General features: G+C 39.9%; 2 protein-coding genes across 4 annotated transcripts; one reads left to right on the top strand and one right to left on the bottom strand.

The window, feature by feature from the left end:
• Positions 1–671: 671 nt before the first annotated feature.
• LOC110367292 (CD276 antigen) lies at positions 672–8,254 on the top strand. 3 transcript variants are annotated; one of them, XM_036125008.1, is made up of 8 exons: positions 672–832; positions 1,874–2,089; positions 3,480–3,788; positions 5,607–5,870; positions 6,037–6,324; positions 6,422–6,526; positions 6,604–6,676; positions 7,169–8,254. In XM_036125008.1, the coding sequence occupies exons 1-7, from the start codon at positions 751–753 to the stop codon at positions 6,627–6,629; spliced, it is 1,290 nt and encodes a 429-aa protein (XP_035980901.1). In that variant the 5' UTR covers positions 672–750; the 3' UTR covers positions 6,630–6,676; positions 7,169–8,254. The 3 variants fall into 3 exon arrangements, with proteins under 3 accessions (XP_035980901.1, XP_035980900.1, XP_035980902.1); XM_036125007.1 differs by having other exon boundaries at positions 6,037–6,336; XM_036125009.1 differs by lacking the exon at positions 1,874–2,089 and having other exon boundaries at positions 6,037–6,336.
• Positions 8,255–18,375: 10,121 nt separating this feature from the next.
• On the bottom strand, positions 18,376–20,809 carry LOC118556201 (frizzled-7-A-like). The gene has a single exon (XM_036124978.1). It carries the CDS (start codon positions 20,732–20,734, stop codon positions 18,959–18,961), a length of 1,776 nt encoding a protein of 591 aa, XP_035980871.1. The 5' UTR covers positions 20,735–20,809; the 3' UTR covers positions 18,376–18,958.
• Between the last annotated feature and the right edge of the window lie 48 nt (positions 20,810–20,857).

The following is a 20,857-nucleotide window of genomic DNA, read 5'->3' as shown; positions in this document are numbered from 1 at the left end:
CCAGGTCCTGCAGATTTATGAGGATGGAAACCCTTCAGCTTTTTTGAAACTTCACTGACAGATACATTTGAAAAAGTGTTTCTGTTGAAGGAGTGATTCATGGATGGAGTGAGAGGTTGATCATCAGAGACAACATCAAATAAGGACCCAGAGCCAATGAAATGTCTGGTAAAACCATGGAGCATCTCTGACTTCTCTGATACCACAGCGGAGTTTATCGTTAATAAGTGGGGTAAATATGACCAATGATGGTTGCCTGAGAACTTTTCAACAGAATTTCCCCGTTTTAGCTAAATATTTTTACTTTCTTGTGGCAACACTGATAGATGACTACAAAGAAGGGTATAATTATTACAGAGTTTTGCACTGCTAATTATGCAAAATATTGAAACTTTGTGTGTTCAGTGTTTTTGTTAGTTTCTTTTGCACTAAAATCTACGAAGTGTGGTGAGTATTTCTATAAAGACCCCTTCATTCTGAGTAAACATCTACACTGTAACAATATTACTTTTTTGTTAAAAGTACTTTACATGAAACTACTGTGTCTATAAGCAAGCATCAACATGTTGGAATGTTGTTGCTAGTACAGTGTAATGGGTGGGACTTGTTTTTGCCCTGCAGCTTTAACGTTTGTGTTTTCATTCCAATCTCAGATTTCACCGCTGTCTCAACATGTGTCAGAAACAAGGGAGTAGACGATGAGAACAGGAGGATTTAGTTTGGCACAGGAGCTTTCTACCAGCACATGAAATGCATCAAGAACATTATGGGCTTAAAATCATTGTGATTCTACAGATCACAATGTCTCTTTACTCTATTGTGTCGTCTTTAGGTAAGTTTTTCTGTTCTACTTCTAGATTTAGAGTATTATGTTCCTTAGCCAAGAGTTAATGTGTTTCTTTCAGGCATCAAGGTACCATGTGACTCCGTAGAAAGCTGTGTTTTGCCATGTAGCTTGTAGGAGTGTGCTGTTATCATTGCATGGACCCACCTAACATCTGGAGCAAACGTCCACCTATATGTTTACAACCAGGACCATTTTAGTTTCCAGGACATGCATTTCAGAGGCAGGACGTCTCCGCAGGGAACGTCTCACTGCTCCTTACGGGGGGTTAAAGCTGAGGATCAGGGGAGATATGAGTGTTTAACCAGCTCCAACAGTGGACAAAATAAATCATTTAATAACCTGAAAGTTGATGTTTGGAGAAACAATACAGAAAACACATAACATCCTTATTTTAAGCTGTTAAGCTTTTCACCTCATACAAAACGATTTTCTTTTTCTCCTTTGGCAACTTTTATAAGCTCTTTATGAAGATTTGGGGGTTGAACACAAAGGGTATCAGGTCTATTTTATTCATATTTTAGACCTAATATATAAAACTGGGCTCTAGTAACTTTGATTGCATTCGTGTTTGCATGATCTCTGTCTGTATGTGCTACTCTTCCTACCACAGACCAGCTTCCATGACCCTGCATGTGTTGAGCATGAGCAGAATGGAGGGGGGGGGGTGATTCATCCATTTGTTCATCTGTTTGCAATTGAGTGTCATGAGGGGTAATGTGAAATATCCTCTGGGCAGCTTACCACAGCCAGTGAGTCAGCGTTCCAAAGAACTGCTAAGGGTTAGGGTTAGTTAACCCAACATGCATGTTTTTGGGTAGTGGGAGGAAACCAAAGTAGATGAAGAAATCCTAGTTAAACACAGGCAGAAAATCCAAAATAAATAATGAAACATCTCAGCTGACACTTTGAATCACGAAGCTTCTTGGTGCAGCCAACTGTGTTAGCAGGTGCTTGTATGTCAAACCCAACATTTATTGATCACGATTAAACAGTTATCTGATGTTGTTTTTCTGTGTTTGTTTTTAGCTCCTGTCCATGGAGTAAATATCTGTCAGGAGGGAAACAGGATCATCTGCAGCTCAGAGGAGATCTACCCCCAAACTGAAGTCAGTTGGTCCTCCATCCCTCCATGCAACACCACTCTGCAGAATAGAACTAAGGTTTCAGACCGTGGTTCTGATCAAACCTATAAATGCACCGGGGTCACTCATAAAAACAAGAGGAGCACAATTTTGAAACCTGGTGAGATTCATTAAATACAATCAAATATTATTAATAGAAATGGAAACCTTTGGCAATTGTAGTTCATGTATTTAAGTTTTATTATGGTTGTCAGTTTTAGGTTCTACAAAGTACTGCATGTCATAGATTCTTCCGGAAGTTTCCTGAAGTCCCTTTTTTTTATAACTCTGCATGCACAAGATCGTCTTATCTTGGTCTTCCGCTCTTCAAAGGGATCGTATAAAAAATCTCCCTAATCCACTCTGGTCTTATTTTTCTACTGAGGGCTTCCTCTTCTTCTCATAAACATGATGCGGTTTGCTTCTTGTGACTCTCAGCCATGTTCAAAGTCTATGGTGAGAGCAGCGGAACTAAAATGAACTAAGCTAGCCACTAAGCTAACTGGATACATAAACACTAGACGTGTGCATGCACAGACAGCAAGTGGAAACTCAGAAGGAACGAGCACGGACACTGGTGTTACATGAGCGTGTCAGAATGATGGTATGTGGGGCAACCAGTAGATAAGATGATACATCCAGAACTTGAGGGACAGAGGGGGGTGAGTATATAACGTCTATGGATGAGAGCAAGAACAGGAACAGCAGTTACATTCTGACAAAGCCAGGCCCTTGGGACCGAACAACAAATATTTAGTTTTTACAGGCCTGCAGTTCTCACAGAGAACAAATTTTTAATCTCCTTTTTTGAATACATAATATCTTAATTACTTTCAGGATTGAAGGATGATTTTACCCAGAATTAAAAAAAGTGTTTCTGAACAGAATTACCAACTATAACTATGAGTTAAATTGAAATAGTTTTTCAACCAGATAGACTGGCAGTGAGGGTCCTCCATTGCTTCTGGAAAACAGCATTTTTTCCCACCACACAGAAACAGCATTCTCACAGAATGACAGTGAGGCTGAAAAAGTGTTATACACACACAATACATGTAGAAACAGATTCTAGCATTTAGTGAATAAAAGTTATTTGGTAATCCTTACTGAATCTAAAACAAGAAACCAGAGAGAGTAGGAAAAATGTTTGACTTCATACATTCCTCGGTGAGGTTGTCCATAGGATTAACTGCAGTATAAAGTTATTCATATTCTGTTTATTGAACTTGACATGTGATGCATCTGTATCAAATTCATGATTTTATGATTTAAAAAAGAAGCAGCGACACCAATTTGCATTTTTATATATATTTTTATTCTTAATCATCAAAGTTAGAACCAGCTTTCAGAAGATGGTATTGCTTATTATTTAAATGTGAGAAACATTTGTTGGTGCAGCTAGATGTTATTTATTGGTAGATCTATTTTAGCAGTTGATCTTCCTCTGATTGATTTTAGATTTTTAGAAGGAAGGTTTCCCTGTTGATGCAGTTCTTTGCTTTATCTTCCAGAGGTTGTCTGCCATTTCATGGAGAGCTGCATCCTGCCCTGTAAATTAGAGAACGGAGGTGAATTAGTCCTCCACTGGTTTTATTCAGAAGGAGACCTTCTTGTCCACTCCTTCTACCAAAATCAAGACCAGCTGGGAACCCAAGACCAGCGCTTTAGAGACAGAACCTCCCTGTTCAAGGACCAGTTTCCCAGACATAACTATTCACTTAAACTTACCGAGGTGAGGATTCAGGATGAGGGCAGATACAAGTGCTTCATGAGCACCACCACTGGAAACAGGTATTCATTTATCAACCTCAAAGTTGAAGGTACGTCAAACTGAATTCAATCAACAGAAATAAATGCTTGAAATGTATCACTCTGTTTTAAATTGATCTTGATTATATATAAGTTTTGGATACTTTTGATGATATTTGGGTTTACTGAGACATGTCTCTATCCAAGCTGCAGCACAATGACTGGCAGCCTGGTTTAGTTTGAGATACATTTGTTACAGTAACAAGTGATCTTTCCTCCATATTACAGTAACATATGTTACTCTATCATTGAGGGTCCATACTCATCCAGGAGGAGTAAATGCTGCAAGTCAATTGCTATGTTTACATACACAGAAATTCACAACCGGATAAAAATGAGTCCTCTTAAAAACCCAAAAATAATTGGATTTTACTGTTTTTATGGGTACATAATCAAGTAATCTGATCATAATGTGTGTATATGCACCTGGCTGAATAGAACCTCTCTGACATGCGCAGTGATATATTAAGGAGTTATTTTTGTTCTTTGACTATGTATTTTGGGAAAAACTGGTTAGTTTTAAACTAAGAGCAACATATATGCTCGTGTCTGTTATGTTGCTCACATAAAACAAAGAACCACATGTGTTATTGTGGTATAACTTGTTTTAACTTGTGGTGGGAACCTATGACAATGTGTTGTGGGAAAGACTGATTCTGTATTCTTATTTTGTTTGATTTGTTGTATGCAATATTATTTTGCTTCGCACACTGCTGAGGTGCTGGGAACGGTTGATGTTTTGGGAAACATGCTTAGGGAGGCAGGGCAGCTGTGGAGGGAGAGATGGCCACTCTCGCTCCACATCTGACTCTTTGTTTACAAGTATATAAAGAGGAGACCGCCCTCAGCCTGGTGAGTCTGCCGTGAGTTCGTGTGTGGAATACCGGCATCGTGAACGCTGATCTTAACCTAGGACTGAGGGCTCCCAGTTCGTGTCACAATGGTAAGAGCTGATTCTGAGAATCTGTTGAGCGTCACGTTTGTTTGAAAGCTTGTTGCTTTAATGCTTGCTACTTTGCGTGTGTGAAGAGCTAATTGTTTTGATGTGCTGTATTCTGTGGGGAATATTAATAAATGTGTGCCTTATATTCTAACAGAAACAGTGTTTGAGTCCTTATTTGTGTTTGCCGATCTCTCCCGATCCTGAAATAAACATTTCATAAAACACGCAGTTATCAACCCCCCCCCCCCCCCCCCCCAAAAAAAAAAAAAAACAGAAGAAGAAGAACTTCCGTCTTTTCTGAACAACAGAAAATAGAAAATATAGCAGTTTGTACAAGTTTGCTTGTCTTCCACTTTCCCTGGATGGACTTGCATCAGGTTGTAATTATGGTTGAAACATTACCGAATAAACAATAATTATGAGCTCTTTTCATGTTAATGTTTTAATGTTCAATAGAAAGCTGTATCGGGGGGCCGACAGTTTCACTTTATGACATATTTCTGTGTTGTTAGGTGGTGGAAATATGTCACGTTTACATCATTCAGAATAACTTGAAGCTGACAAGTGTTTACATGCATGTTGATCGGATTATCAATCAGCATAAACTACCTCTCTCATGCAGAATACAATTTTGTTTGATCCGATCATAACATTCCGATTACCGTGCTTACATGACGCTTATTCCGATCGGCCTTTTATTCCAATTACTTTTGTCCATGTAAACGTAGCTAATGACCTGATGCAACCTGCTGGATTTAATTAGAAAACTTTTTTTCACTAATTTTACTTTATGATTTGATTGAACTGATGTTGTAAAGTGTTGTAAAGAGTTTTTATCAAATCCAGACTCTTTTATTCTACTCATTCTTCATTTGTTCTCCTGCAGCTCCAGTCTCTAAAGTCAGCCTCTCCCAGGTAGAAAACAGGATCACCTGCAGCTCAGACGGCATCTACCCTGAACCTGAACTCACCTGGTCCATAAACCCTCCATCCACTGCTCTGCAGAACAGAACCACAGTCCAGCAGACTGATAAGCAGCTTTATAACATCAGCAGCTCCCTGATGGTTTCAGGCAATGGTTCTGATCTGACCTACAGCTGCACCGTCGGCACTCTGGGGAAAAAGAAGACAGCTACTGTGAGGCAACTATGTGAGTGTTTTGTAAAATAATCCATGTTAGCCTTGATTTTAAAGCAAGATTCTTCAAAATAAGTTGATCAAGATGTTAAATTGGAAGCAAAGCATGCTGCAGTGAGCGCTGGATTGATACTGTCACCTGATACTGCATGAAAAACGTGTTTGCGTCTTTTGAACAGCAACCAAGACCACCAGCAGTGTGACAACAATCCATTGCCCCGGCTCCGACACTTCTACAACAGGCCTCATTTGGAGGTTCAACCAAACTCAGATCATTCTGAACCAGACGAAGGCCAACCTCCACCCGATAGTTTCAGACGAGTGGAAGAAACATGTGAAGGACGTATCAGAGTCAGGAAGCCTCACGTTACAGGATATAACGTCAGATCAGGAGGGGGTTTACTCCTGTGAAGTCAGCAAAGAAGACAAGACGATAATTACAAACATCTCTGTGAGAATCAGTCCAGGTGAGGCCAAAGGTCACAACTCTCTGAAATAAAATTGACAAACATCACATTTATATAGAATATTTCTTTAGGAATGTTTCACTATTTTATATTTCAGAGAATCCAGCTGTTGTTGCAGGAATCATCATTGGAGTGATTATGGGGTTGGCCATCATAGCAGGAGTAATAACCATCATCGTCATTCGGAAATGCAGGAAAAACGGTAAAATAACAAACTGACTGACTTCCTGTATTTTGGTGCTTGTATTCTCACCTATATTTTATTTTTCATTCCCCCAGCAGGGGAAGCTGAAACTGGACTGTAAGTACCCGCCTCGGGTCGATTGGAGACAGCCCTTTAAGAATCAAGCAGGTAGAGGAAAAAGATTTTGTTTGTTTAAAAGAGTTTATTTTCATGTCTGAGATGCTACCTGAGAGCAAGGCAGAAAAGAGTAGCCACGACATGTGCCCAAGCAAAAGTAGTAGTATTTCAATATATGTTAAAATTATAACAGTTCAAAGCAGCCAAGGGCTTTATCTCACATATTTCAAGCTGCTGCATGCCTTTATAATCAGTGATTGCATAAAAAAACCTTTGCCTAAAATGACTTGAAGTCTCCCAGATTCCTCCAGCAGCACTTTTAACAGGAAATGTTGCAGTGAGACTCTCGACGCTTTATGTTCAGTTTGTCTTTGCTTCTGTGATCAATGTTTTTATTCCATCTTTTATCTGTTTACAAAAAATATATATTTAGACCATGATGTTCTCAAGAAAGTGTCTTCTGTTAATTTTTTGTATTTCTTCCTTGAGCCTGAAGGTTTTTCAGCTCATGTTTTGAACCAAGACATTTTTGCCTTTAAACAGATCAATTGATGCAGGCCTTAAAGGATGCACCTGGACAACAGATCTACCAGCACCATGTGTTTTTTACTGTCTAACATGATGCTTTAGCTTTGTTCCTGCTGACCGTTCTACACACATGCCTCAAAGTTTGAAAGAAAAAAGGTTTATAGATTCAATGGACAATATAACTAAAGTTTACATGATTTCTTTAATCATTTTCATTGTGTCACCTTGGATTTAGGTGTTTATTTTAGAATTTGATTTTGTTCTTTTGTGACTGAAGCTGTTTACTAATCAGCCTTTTTTTGTTTTCTTTCAAAATGTATCAGGGTCTGTATTTAGGATTTTGTTCAGGATCTTAAAATACAGCAGTTGGTTAATTTCTCTAAATCACTAAATCTAAAGGTTCCAAGCATTTTAATTAATAATGTTTATGAATGTTGAAAACAGTATTTTTTTTTATCCTTAATATCTTTGAAAATATGTTTCTAGGTATGATTTTTGGACCATAAGGTCTGTTTACATGTATTTAATAAGATGTCTAAAACCAGTAAGAATGGTGGAAAAACAAGACATATCTTGAATAACAAAACTTTTATTGGATGGATTATTGTGTTGAAGTCTGGGTTACTACATACAAAACTTCTCTACAAAAAATTTGCACAATCCATAAAGGAACTATAAGGCTGGTACACAATGTTTGGTATCGTGAAGCAACTTTTTTTTTCCAACCATTACTGATGAAAGTTATGGATTTGGTACAATTTTAAACTTCACAGGTGATTTTCAAAGCTAGAAATAATAAGCTTCCAAAAAAAATTCAAAACCTGTTCAACAATAGAGAGGGAAGGTGGTACCTTAGGGGGAAATGTAATTTAAAGCAACCATGTGTTTGCAGCACTCTTCAAAGCATATTGGTTTGTGAAGTGATTTTGTGGAATACCTTAAACCAGCGATTCCCAGAGGGGTGCATGGCCTGCCACTAGGGGTCCTAAAATAAAGTTTTAGCAGCAAAACATCGGTCTGGTGCAGACCCGGCTGCAGAAACAAATTACAGGGGGGGCATTCCATTTTTTCAGGGGGGCACACTTTTTCAAAAGAACATTTTGTATGCTTCAGGCTGAACAGTGGCTCTGTGACTATTCCTACAGTGCTGAGAAAGAAATTCTCAATAAAATCCCAAAATCTAAAAAATCGAACAAACAAAAAGCAATAGTGTATTCATTGTTGCCAAATTAGGCAGGTTTCCACCCAATTAGGATTCTTTTGAACACATTGAACTGGAACAAAAGTAGCTTATGGGCAGGTTATGAAAAATTGGAAAGCTTTTCACAACATTTGTTGAGCTTTTAGAAAGATTTATTTACAAAATATATCAAAAGAGCTTTTAACATGAGAGAGTTTGAGATTTGGGCTTATTTTATTATTTTAAATTTGGCAGGTTTTATTTTGTTTTGGGCTGGAAACTAACAGTGAGATACAGCAACCGGTAGCTCTGTGTCTGGACTCAAAAGTCCAGCATAAGCTACAGGCTGATAAACATGAGCAATGGTGTCAGGCTGAACACTGGCTGATGTAAAAATTCACACCAGAAGAGGTTCTGTAATCACAGCAGCTATGAGAACAAGGACCAGAACAAAGCAGTATTAATAGCCAATAACGACACTATATATCAATGTAGTGCCACCAAACACATAGATAACCTCATGTAGTTCATACTACAACTCTTAGGAAAGATAGGCCAAACTCTATTTTTGGAGATTTTTTCATTGTTATTATAAGTATTAGTAGCCAATAACTACACTATAGATCATTGTAGTGCCACTAAACTCATCCTACACATAGATAACCTCAGGTAGTTCATACTACGGCACGTGTTTACCTGCTGTGAAACAATCAGGAAATAACTTTTTATTTCTCTGATTAATAACAGCTTTTTCGTGGCCAGCGCTCGGTTATTGTTACTCTTTGCTGCTCTACCAAAGTGTATTCTCTCTCTCTTGCTCGCTGGTCATCGGACACAAATCAAATTAAACTTCTTCGTGTTGGTATTTTGTGGCGTAAAATTGTGAGTTTTACTCAGATTTAGAAGCTGCTACATGAAATAAATAAGGTGAGAACACACACACAGGTAGATCATCAGAGTTTAGTCCTCTGCTTTAGAGACTTTCAGGATGTGGAGGTGTAACCAATCTGAGCGTCTCTGCCTCTTTCTTGCTCTGGCTCCACGCAATTTAATTCAAATTATGTTCTAATTTTATTTTCATAACCTTTGTTATGATGGTGGTGTTATTGTAAGTACAACTGCAATTTTTTTCTTTGTTTTTGTTATGTGTCTTCTGGTCATTTGAGAATGATTAAATAGGCTTGTTGATTTTTTTCTTTTTTGGAAGACTGGGGGTGCGTCAACCCGGTTGGAACACAGAACTGCTGCCTTAGGCGATGGAATTAAGCAAAGTAAACATATTGCACATTTCAAGAGAAAATATAAAGAGCACATTAATAATGTGTATAAAAATGAATAACATATCATGTCAACTAAATGATTACATTTTTCTGCAGTTGCATAGATGTATATGTAGGAATCAAGAATGAAGACTTTAATGTGACCATCTGTTACTATATGTTACCAAAAAAGGAAAAAGTAGCAAGTAACATGACACTCATGCACAGCAGTTTTTTCACATTAGAGCATGCAAAAGATAAAAAAGGTTTGTATCAGACAAGTGATATGAGCTATAAGACTAATATGTATGTAGCTATACATCCATATGTATGTGTCTACAATTATATATGAGCATTTATGTGTAGATTAAACCACTATTTTAATTAGTGACAAGCCATTGCCTCTTGCTGTTCCCTTTTTAACCTCCTTTGTTTTTTGCTATAGAATATTTTGTCAGATATCTTGTGATTTTTTTTCATCTTTGTTTTGTTAAAATGTTCTATTTTTTATGGATCAAGATAAATTCAAATAAAAAAGAAATTGAAAAAATATGTGTAGTCTGATTTTCACACACCAACTCTTCTCTCTTTAACTCCTTTTAATCATTTACAATTCAAGAGAAAATGAAAAGATTGCATAAGTAATATTTATAAAATAAATAACATATAATACCCTTCGAATTAAATGACAAAATTTATCTGCAGATGCTTAGATGTAAATTCAGGGACAGGACAGGATAAGCGATTCCTCCTTCCTGTTCCCTTTTAAACCGCCTTAGTTTTGTGTTGTAGAATATTTTGTTGGATATCTTATGTTGTTGCATATGTTTTTTTTTCTCTTTCTTTTTTTTTAATTTTTAGATTCTTTAGGGTTCTAAATAAAATTAAATAAAAATAAATTTTAAAAATCATGTGTATTCTCATTGGTCTCTCCGGTTTTATTCACCGCAATAAACCATAATATGTTCACACACTGACTCTCCACTCTTTTTAAGCGTTTTCTCTTTTCAAATATAGTAAAATCACTCAAAAGATAATTTTTCGTTCCTCAGAACCAAAACCAGTGAGTGAAGAAATGAAGAAACAGGATAAAAAGTTGTTTTATAACCTGATGTTAAAATCCATCCGTGCATGAAGAGCTGATAGTGTTTCTCACCATCTGAGCCCGGATCACATTAGAGCATCTTTTCCTGTTAAAGGTGGAAAGTCAAGATAAACATTTCTTTATCTTGTCTATTCCTGTAGCTTGGATTTCAAACTGAAACAAAAAGTTCAGAAGTTCTGTGAATTTATTCAATAAATGTGGATGATGGGTAGAAACATTAAACAAACATAGATCTGAAACATTTAACATATACAAACAAATCATCAAACTTCAGAGGCTTTTTTCTAAAATCATTGCTGTTAACATGTAGGTTCACCTAACAAGACTAATGTAATTTAACGGATCAAATAACCGTTCAGGTTCTGAGCAGGGAGGATGTTTCTGGGAAAATGGGCCCATATGGTGTGTTTGCTGAGGCAACCGGCGTCACAGAGCCGCTGATTATTGACTTTCCTTTAGTTTCTCCTCAGGGGTTTCCCATAAGGAACGATTTTACGCAAACATCATATATTTGATACTGATCAAGAAAAACCAGTCCTCCTGCGACAAACCGTCTCTTCACACTGAATCTGGATACATCTCTCCCAATCAGCTGTTTGCCGTCACATGAAATGCAGCAGGAACATGTTCTGGGAGAACTGTTCTGGGTTCTTGGTGGTTCTCTTGGTTCTGTTGATGTGGGCTCTTTCCAGAGGAGGTGAGTAAACGCTTCATTTGATCTCTTTCTGATTAACGGCGACAGCTAATCTGTGGTTTTTCACCATCGTAATTATTTTTTTATTAGAATTATTACAGCAACATTATCTTAGCTGACAGTAAACAGCTTTTTAGTTAAATGTGGGAAATTTGCAGCTGCAGATGAGCTTTGTTGTCGCTGAAAATTACTTATTACAGATAAAAACACAAAGGATGATTTAGGTCAGAACCCTGTGATCTGACCTGTACTTGGGACACGAAGCAGGATCAGCAGACCCAGGTTCAATGTTAGTTAATTATCATTTACATTTTATGATTAGTATAAGTAATTTAGCCCTTTTTACTATATTTATGTAGCTGAATGAACAGTTCATTTTTAGCTTAAATCCCTGCCCTTAAAATAACTGGGATCCGAGAAATAGTATTAACCTATTCCTGAGTTACTTATTAAATAAAAGGAAACTGTGATTGGATCAAGATTTAGCACTTTTTTTAGAAACAAAGCGAAGATAAAGTAATCACACCCCCGGCTCGGCTGCAGCCAGCAGCCCTGCTTCCCCCAGCTCTGTTCTGCTCTCCACATCTTAAACTTTGCTAAATCAGACTACAGAATGTAAACCAGACACTGATAGTCCCACAACAGAAAATACGCAGACACTGACCTTGATGGATGAGGGGAGAGTGGAGCCTGGTAGCAGGGCGCCGTATCTGCCACTGCCTTGGTCTCCTCCGCTCCCTCCCTTCTGCAGCTGCTCAGAGAGGGTCAAAGGTCATCTTAGAACCTAAGATGTAATTTTCCATCAACTTGAGAGACATCCCTGAAAAATGTCAGATAAACAGAACCACAACAGTCCGAAACATGGAGCTGCAGGGAGATGTTTCCTCCTCAGCGGTTCTGCTGCTGTTATTGGATTATAACCTTGTTCCCTGCATTTAAACGTGTTTGATGGTCCGTGTGTGTTTTGGGTTTTTATATCAGGCTTTGCTTTGTTGTTCTTGCGTTCTAAGGTTCTAGTTAAATAAAGTTTGATTGGCTTAAACGGGAAACAGATGTATAGTTCCTGTGTACAGTGATGGGATTTCCTTTTTAGCTTATTTTTGGTTTATTTTAGACCTTCGCAAGAACAAATAATCAGATAGAAACACAATGAAGCAGGATCAGCAAAATAATAACATGAATTAATAAGTGACATCTTCTATGCCCAGTATTTACCCCTCTCTTGTCTGAAAAGGAATGAACAAAAGTAAACACACATTGTTATGGTTTAAATAATAACTCTCTCTCTCCTCTCCTCTCTCTCTCTCCTCTCTCTCTCTCTCTATATATTATATATATATATATTAATATATATATATATATATATATATATATATGTTATATATATATAATATATATATATATATTATATATATATATACATAATATATATATATATATATATGATTATATATTATATGTGTATATATATATATATCATATATATATATCATCTAAATATATATATCTAGGTGTATATATATTATATATATATATATATATATACCATATATATATATATATATATATATATATATATATATATATATGTGTGTGTGTATATATATATATATGTGTATATATATATATATATATATATATATATATATATATATATATATATATATATATATATATATATATAAACTTTGTATGCAACCAGAGTGAGCTACTGACATATAAATAAATAAAAAAGGTAAATAACCTGGCTATGCATATTTAAATTATTCCACAGCCAAACTCTACATATGGAGACACAAAACGTTCTTCTTGTAGTACATGCTGGTAATACCTTAAAATTTAAATTACTCCTCACATTATATCCTCCTTCTCGAACCTTGAACATGTTCTGTACATTGCTTTGTTATAGATTGTCTGTCACTATAATTTCATCTCACATCTTAACTTGGTGTCTCTATGCGTTGTGTCTCAGACACCGATGTGTCCTGTGTCTTCATGGAGAGCTGCCTTTTGCCGTGCAGCTTCCAGAGCGGCAGTGAGGTCCACATCCACTGGATCCAGCTGACAGACGGACCGATTCGGGTCCACTCTTTTCACAGCGATCAGAACGAGCCGCGTCTCCAGGACCGGCGATTCAGAGGCAGGTCGTCTCTGTTCAGGGATCAGATCTCCGGAGGAAACGCCTCGCTGCTGCTGACAGGCGTGACGGTTGAGGATGAGGGAAGATACGAGTGTTTCACAAACAGTTCTGGTGCAATCAGTCACTCGTTCATCAGCGTGACCGTGGACGGTATGAGAAGCACACACTGCTGCAGAAATCCCCAAAAGTTCTCAGCACATTTGAAAACGTGCCACTTTCCTCCCTTTTCACAGCTCCAGTCCGTAAATTAAAGATCGAACAGGTGGAAAACACAATCAGCTGCAGCTCAGAGGGGATCTACCCCAACCCTGAGCACAGCTGGTCCTTTAAAGCCTCGGCTAAGACCGGCGTCCAGAGCTCCATCACAGTCAGCCGGACTGAAGAGCATCTTTACAACATCAACAGCTCCCTGACGGTTTCAGAAGCTGTTTCCTACCTGGTCTACAGCTGCAGCTTCAGCACCAGGAGAAGCAAGAGGAAGGTCACCTTGTTCAGACCAAGTAAGATTGTCTATCAGATAAATGCTGCACAACCGTTGCAGGTTAGAATCACCTTAAAGAGCAACTAGTGATGGCTTTATCTTGCAGACCTGATGAGATGCTTTTTATATACATTCCTGCATTGCCTGCTTTAGTTTCCGTCAGCGTGCCGAAAGCTGAGGCAACGATCAACTGCTCAGACTGGAACCTCACTGTGACCAGCCTCGTCTGGAGGTTCAACCACAGCTGGGTGCTCCTGAGCAAATACAGGACCGACGCCAACCACAGCGTGGCGGAGGACTGGAGGAAACACGTGAAGGGCGTGTCAGAGTCAGGCAGCCTCACGCTGAGGGATCTATCCTCCAACCAGGAGGGTCTCTACACCTGTGAGCTCAGTAACACCGAGGAGGTGGTGATGAGTAGCATCCTGCTGACCATAGAGAAAAATCAAGGTAACTCTGAGTTATTGTGGGGTTTTTTTCAGGATAGAACCGCTATGTTTAAATAAGTAACCTGATCAAATTAATAAAAATAAAAAAAACAGAACAGCTGATCCTCTCTGATCCACACAAGGTTAAAACCGTTGAAACGGTCACAATTAGGTTGATTAGGTTCTTGACTCTTATGTTCATTTTGTATTATATTCTGTTAGCGTTTGTCTCCCTGTCTGCCTTCATTAATTAGGTACCTCTTTAGGTAACTTTACATCAGAGATGACAAAAATCACATGTGGGGTTCCCCAAGGGTCCATCCTGGGTCCCCTCCTCTTCAACATCTACATGCTCCCTCTAGCTCAGATAATAAAAAATAACATCAGCTACCATAACTATGCAGACGACACACAGCTCTACATCACCATGTCACCAGGTGACGTTGAACCAGTTCAAGCTCTGAGGAAATAGAAGAAATTAATGCATGGATGTGCCAAAACTTTCTCCAACTGATTAAAAACAAAACTGAAGTAATAATATTTGGACCAATAGAGGAGAGATCAAAAGTTAGCACACAGCTTCAGCTGCTTCAGCTAAAAACCACTGATCAGGCACGAAATCTTAGACTTAGACTTAGACAACTTTATTTGTCATCCTGCATGCACAGAGTGCGTACAGAACGAAATTTCATTTGCATATAGCTTGGAAAATCACGCTAAAATGCAGTAAATCTCAATAAATTACAGTGTCCATTTTGTGTCTTCAGCAGTTCAGAGTCCAACTTAACTTAAACCTGGGTGTAGTGATGGACTCAGACCTGAACCTCCAAAAGCATCTAAAGATAATTACAAGGTCGGCTTTCTATCACCTGAAGAAAATTTCTAGGGTTAAAGGACCGATGTCTCAGAAGGATCTGGAAAAACTAATCCATGTTTATCTTTAGTAGAACTGATCACTGCAACAGTGTTTTCACAGGTCTGCCTAAAAAGTGGATCAGACAGCTGCAGCTGATCCAGAACGCTGGAGTCCAACTGTTTTTAATAATTACTTTAAGTTTCCATTTTCCCATGTTTCATTTTGTTTAAATTTTTCTACATTTAATACCAACTTACTTTTATTCTATTTTTATTTTCCTATGCTTTTAATCATGTAAAGCACTTTGCATTGTCTTTGTACTGAAATGTACTATACAAATAATTTTACCTTGCCTTAATTATTATTCTACCTCTCCAGTTCTCAGTTTTCATTGTTTTCAGCTGTTTCCACCTGTTCACCTAGTCTCTCTTCCTCTGTCTTTATACTTTCTGGTTGTCACTGTTTTTGCTGGATTGTCTGTTGTACTAGCCCATTCCATCCATGCCCCTAGTTTCCCGCCTCTTCCTCCACTGTTACTTATCTTTTCATTATCATTAAATCCTTTGACTCACCATGAGGCTCCAGAGTTCCTGTTTGCGTTTTGGTCCGGCAGTAACTTCTCAGAACATGAGATATACAGGCTCAAATATAAACATGTGGCCACGCTAGTATTTGGTGACCAACAGCACATTGCACCTCAACCACGCTTCAACAAACTTCTGGTAGAATAGAATAGAACAGAACAGAACAGAACAGAACAGAATAGAATAGAATAGAATAGAATAGAATAGAATAGAATAGAATAGAATAGAATAGATAAATACTTTGTCTGGGTTTGTGGTTTGAGAGCTGGACAAAAGGGCAGACAGGATTTTGAGAGCGGCATGATGAATTAAAGGATTTAATTACAACAAAATGAATAAACTTAACACGTGCCAGGAGGGGAACAGATCATCAGGTATGGATGGAGAAAGCAAGTGATAACATGGGGAAGAAAACCATTTAAGTAACAGAAAAGGGTCCAGCAAGGAAGAATTACAAACAGAGAGCTTATAACCTGAGGGATGTGTGGAGAATAACATAAGGAGCCGATGTTTTAATCAGGAGACAAAATGGAGCAGCTGGGGCAGAAAGTAAGCAGCGAGGGAGACTAATTAGCTCTAACAAGCTTGATTAAGACAAAAGGAAACACTTAATCAAGCAAAAAAAAACAAATGCTAACCTAAGGGAATAAACTGGAATACAGAGGGAACTGAACCAGGAATAAACTTAGAAACTAAACACAAAATTATGATAAAACCAAAATTATGATAAAACCATAACCTTATAAAAGCATCATGTCAATTTTCACAAACATGATGAGAGTATGTAAACTTCTGACCAGAAAGTGCACATCAGAAATAATTCAATAAAATGTTCTTCTTTAACAAACCTGCTTCCATTTCAGGGGATCAATGGATTCCTCCTCCTGCTGCTGTGGCCGTTATGGTTGGAATAATTTTGTTGGGAGGCACAGCTGCCTTTTTGTTCATGCGTTTCATGAAACAATAAAGGTAATAAATTATTTTTTTCCTCTCATCATGCTGTGATGTAAGATATACTAATATGCAATAAAGAGCAAAGAAAATCAAAATGCAAAGCTAACTTTAAGCTAACTTTGCCCCACATATAACAATGTGGAGTAATGTGGAAATGATCGAATAAAAAGAGTTTAAGTTCATGATCTGTTCCTTGTCTTCCTGTTGATTTTTGGTAGATTAAGTAGCTCCATCTGAATTTCTGTGAGAATTTATTTTTCTGGAAACTCCAAGCGATACAGAAGTCAATATAAGTTTACAGTTATTAAGTTAAAAAATAACATCACATATATCTTTATTCTCACCCACAGGACCATTTACCAAGGACTTCAGCCGAGATGTCCTGACCTTCCTCCTCCCTCCTATATTTTAGATCTGTAAATATATATATATATATATAAATATGTTTGTGTGTGTGTTGTTTGTATATCTTGAGCATGTAACAAAATAATTTCCCTCTGGGATTATTAAAGTATTTCTGATTCTGACTCTCCTCCGTCCTCCATCTCATCTAAAGAGTCAGGTCCACCTCATGGCTGCACCTCCTTAACATCACATCTGCAGAGCATCTCTAGGTAACCCAACCGGAGAACATAGATCTCACTGGGATTTTCTGATGCACAGTTTAAAGGAGTGAAAGCTTCATAAATATGTTTGTGAAAGACTGATGGAAAGGTGGAGCAGAACAGCCGTCTGTCCACTACTAAATTAAATGTTTTTAGAATTAGGTTTCCGTGGATTTCTGCATTGAAACATTATCGGGTTTTCAGACAAACTGTTGGAAAAAACAAAGACAACATGAGCTATCCAATGATCTTTGCTATTAATGATGACATTCTCATAGATGTGTACAACTCTAAAAAGCTTTTAAACATTAAACTTAATCAACGCCTAACTTTTAGAAGAAAAGTTTTCTTTAAAGCTTAAAAATGAGCTCACCTTGGAACAAATATGAAGGATACTAATGAAGTGGACCAGAAGAGTTCTAAAGGTATTCATCAGGCTGAGAGACTGAATATGTCCACCTTTAAAGGAACTAAAACAGAATCAGTGTCATGATCCTTGAGTGTTTTTCGTTTTTAATCTTATGTTCCAGGATCATGTCGTCTTTAATTACTCTCCCTCAGCCTGAGCCAGCATGACTTAGTAAATCCCACTCACCTGTGTTTTACTTCCCTGTTGTATTTAAGTTCTGGGTTTTGGTTCCTTCCTTCCCACATGGTCTGTTTTCCATCTTTCTTTCTGAGTTACCGGATTCTGTGAACTGGTTCCTCCCACTATGCGCCTCCCGATGTCCCGCTGCCGCTTTGGTCCTTCACCACAAACCATGACAATAAGACTTCATGTGAAAATTCATTATTTTAGATGTGTCCAAGCAAAGGTTCTCTGTTCAGTAAAGGAGAGGCGAGTTTATTTATAAAGCACTTTTCAGTATCAAGATGATTAAATAAAATCCCACGGGAAAATACATTAGAGAAAAACACATAAAGTAAAGATGAATTTCTAGTCAGTCCACAACTATAGAGGAAAATTACACTAGACTGAAGAAAATGCAAATGCTCTGGCTTTCTACCAGCATTTAAAAGCAGCAAGTTTGCATGATCCTCTGAGGCTCCTGGAAGTATGAATGAGTTTAAACTGATCTGTGGTTAAATGTAGTTTTTTCTGCGTGTTTTAGTGGTATTTAATTATTTAGATGCGTAAGAGCCTTGTTGAATGTGTAATTTAAAAAAAAAGCACCCAAAGCTTCACACAAACAGGGTTACACAGTTTTTAAATGTTACATTAGCACAGATATACCGAGTTGATTTTCTGCCAAGAATCAGACTTTAAATGGTTTTAAATCTGATCTCAAGGCTTGTTTCCAGAGTTTAAAGTTGTAATGCAAGATTTTCCCTTTGAGAGTCTCTGCAAATAACTAAAATCGTCAGTTTGTCCTGATTTAACACAAGATATTTTCTGCCATCCATGATTTAACGTCTAAAAACGACAGTAAAAAGCTGCATCAGCTTGTTTGGACTCTGAAGGTCAGACTGAGTTTGGGTTCCTGTCCCTCTGGGTTTGAATCCGTTCCCAGATGATGATTCAGCTTCTTCCCACCTGCTGCTCGCTGATGTTCGCTCTCTTAGAAAAACGCCGCCAAGACCGCATCGTCTTACCCGACCAGACCCAGAGACCGGACGTGACCCCCGTCATTAAGGTCATCAGGTACTTGATCATGAAGACTGTGAAGCTGGGCGAGGCGGGAGGAGGGTGTCCGGCTGGGCAGGGCACGGCGAAGTGTCCGCAGGTCTGGGCGCGCCAGGTGGCGTCCCACTGCGGCCGGAACGCCTGCTCATACACCAGGCAGGCGATGGTGACCGCCTGGGAGACCGTGTAGAGCAAGCTGAAGGCACCGATCCGCACCATCAGCCTGTCCAGCTTCTCCGTCTTGGTGCCGTTGTGCTTCATGATGGATCGGACGTGGAACAGCGAGACAAAGCCGGTCAGCAGGAAGGCGGTGCCGATGAGGAGGTAAACGAGGAGCGGTGCCAGGACGAAGCCTCGCAGGCCGTCCACGCCGTAGACGCCTACAGAACAAACACCGCTGAGCGGATCGCCCTCCACCTGCCGGACGGCCAGCACCATGATGGTCTTCAGCGCCGGAACCACCCAGGCGGCCAGGTGGAAGTACTGAGAGTTGGCCTCGATGGCCTCGTGGCCCCACTTCATCGCTGCAGACAGGAACCAGCTGAGGGACAGGACGAGCCACCACATGGAGCTGGACACGCTGAAGAAGTAGAGGACCATGAAGAGACCAGTGCAGACGTCCTTCTCTGTGCCCTGGACCACCATCCTGTAGCCTCCCTCCTTGAACCTGTCCACACACGCTGCCTCGTCCTGCAACAGGAAGCCGGCGCCGTACGCCAGGCCCACCATGAAGTAGCAGCCAGACAGGAAGATGACGGGCCTCTCTGGGTAGAGGAACCTCCTCCGGTCCAGTAAATACGTCAGAATGGTGAAGAGCGTGCTGACGCAGCACAAGACGGACCAGGTTCCGACCCAGAGCCGGCTGAACTGTAACTCCTCCTCGCTGAAGTACATGAGTCCGCCGGGCTTGGAGGGCTCACAGGGGGCGCCGCAGTCCTTGTCCCCCAGGAAGGTGTAGCTGAGGTAGGAGGGCACCTGAAGCTGCGGGGGACAGGAGAAGGGACGTTCGCTCCGCATGAAGGGAGGCAGCGTGGTCGGGATCAGCTCAGAGGCGGGACCTTCAGCGTCGCTCGTGTTCTGACCCACGCAGATCTCTCCGGCTCCGTGGACCGGGAAGTTCTGGCAGCGCAGCCTGGCCGGCCACTGGAAGCCGAACTTGTTCATGAGCTCCTCGCAGCCCTGCCGCGCCTGCTCACACAGGGACCGGCAGGGCGGGATGGGCCGGTCCAGCACCGTACACACCGGCGCGTACATGGTGCACAGGAAGAACTGCAGCTCTGCGGAGCACTGGACCTGGACCAGAGGGTAAAACTGGTGGACCTCCAGGCCGGCGTCCTCCTGGCTGGTGTGACCCAGCAGGTTGGGCATGATGGTCTGGTTGTAGGCGATGTCTGTGCAGAGCGGGATGGAGATGGGCTGGCAGACGCTGGGCCGCGGGACAGAATTCCCCCCGTCGTACTGAGCCGTTCCGGAGAGGATGAGGAGCACCAGAGCGAAGGCGGTCCTCCAGAACCAGCAGCAGGTTCTCATCACAGACGAGTTAGAAGGAGAGGCGTTCAGAGAGCTGCAGCTCTTCATCCACTGAGCGAGGAGCACCTTCTTCCTGTGATGCTCCTCCAGAGAAAGGTGGGCTGCAGTCTGTCCTGGTCGGAGGCCAGGAGCTGGGATCATTTCAGCTTCCAGGGAGACGCTGACATGCAGCAGAGGAGCAGCCAGAGACACGGCAGACTGTCATTCTTCCTGATTCATTCCTTGTTTATCCTGAATGACAGAATCAGTATCAAAGGTCCATAT

The sequence above is a fragment of the Fundulus heteroclitus genome, chromosome 21, assembly GCF_011125445.2.
Source record: "Fundulus heteroclitus isolate FHET01 chromosome 21, MU-UCD_Fhet_4.1, whole genome shotgun sequence".
Taxonomy (NCBI): domain Eukaryota; kingdom Metazoa; phylum Chordata; class Actinopteri; order Cyprinodontiformes; family Fundulidae; genus Fundulus; species Fundulus heteroclitus.
This window is presented reverse-complemented; position numbering and strand designations above follow the sequence as displayed.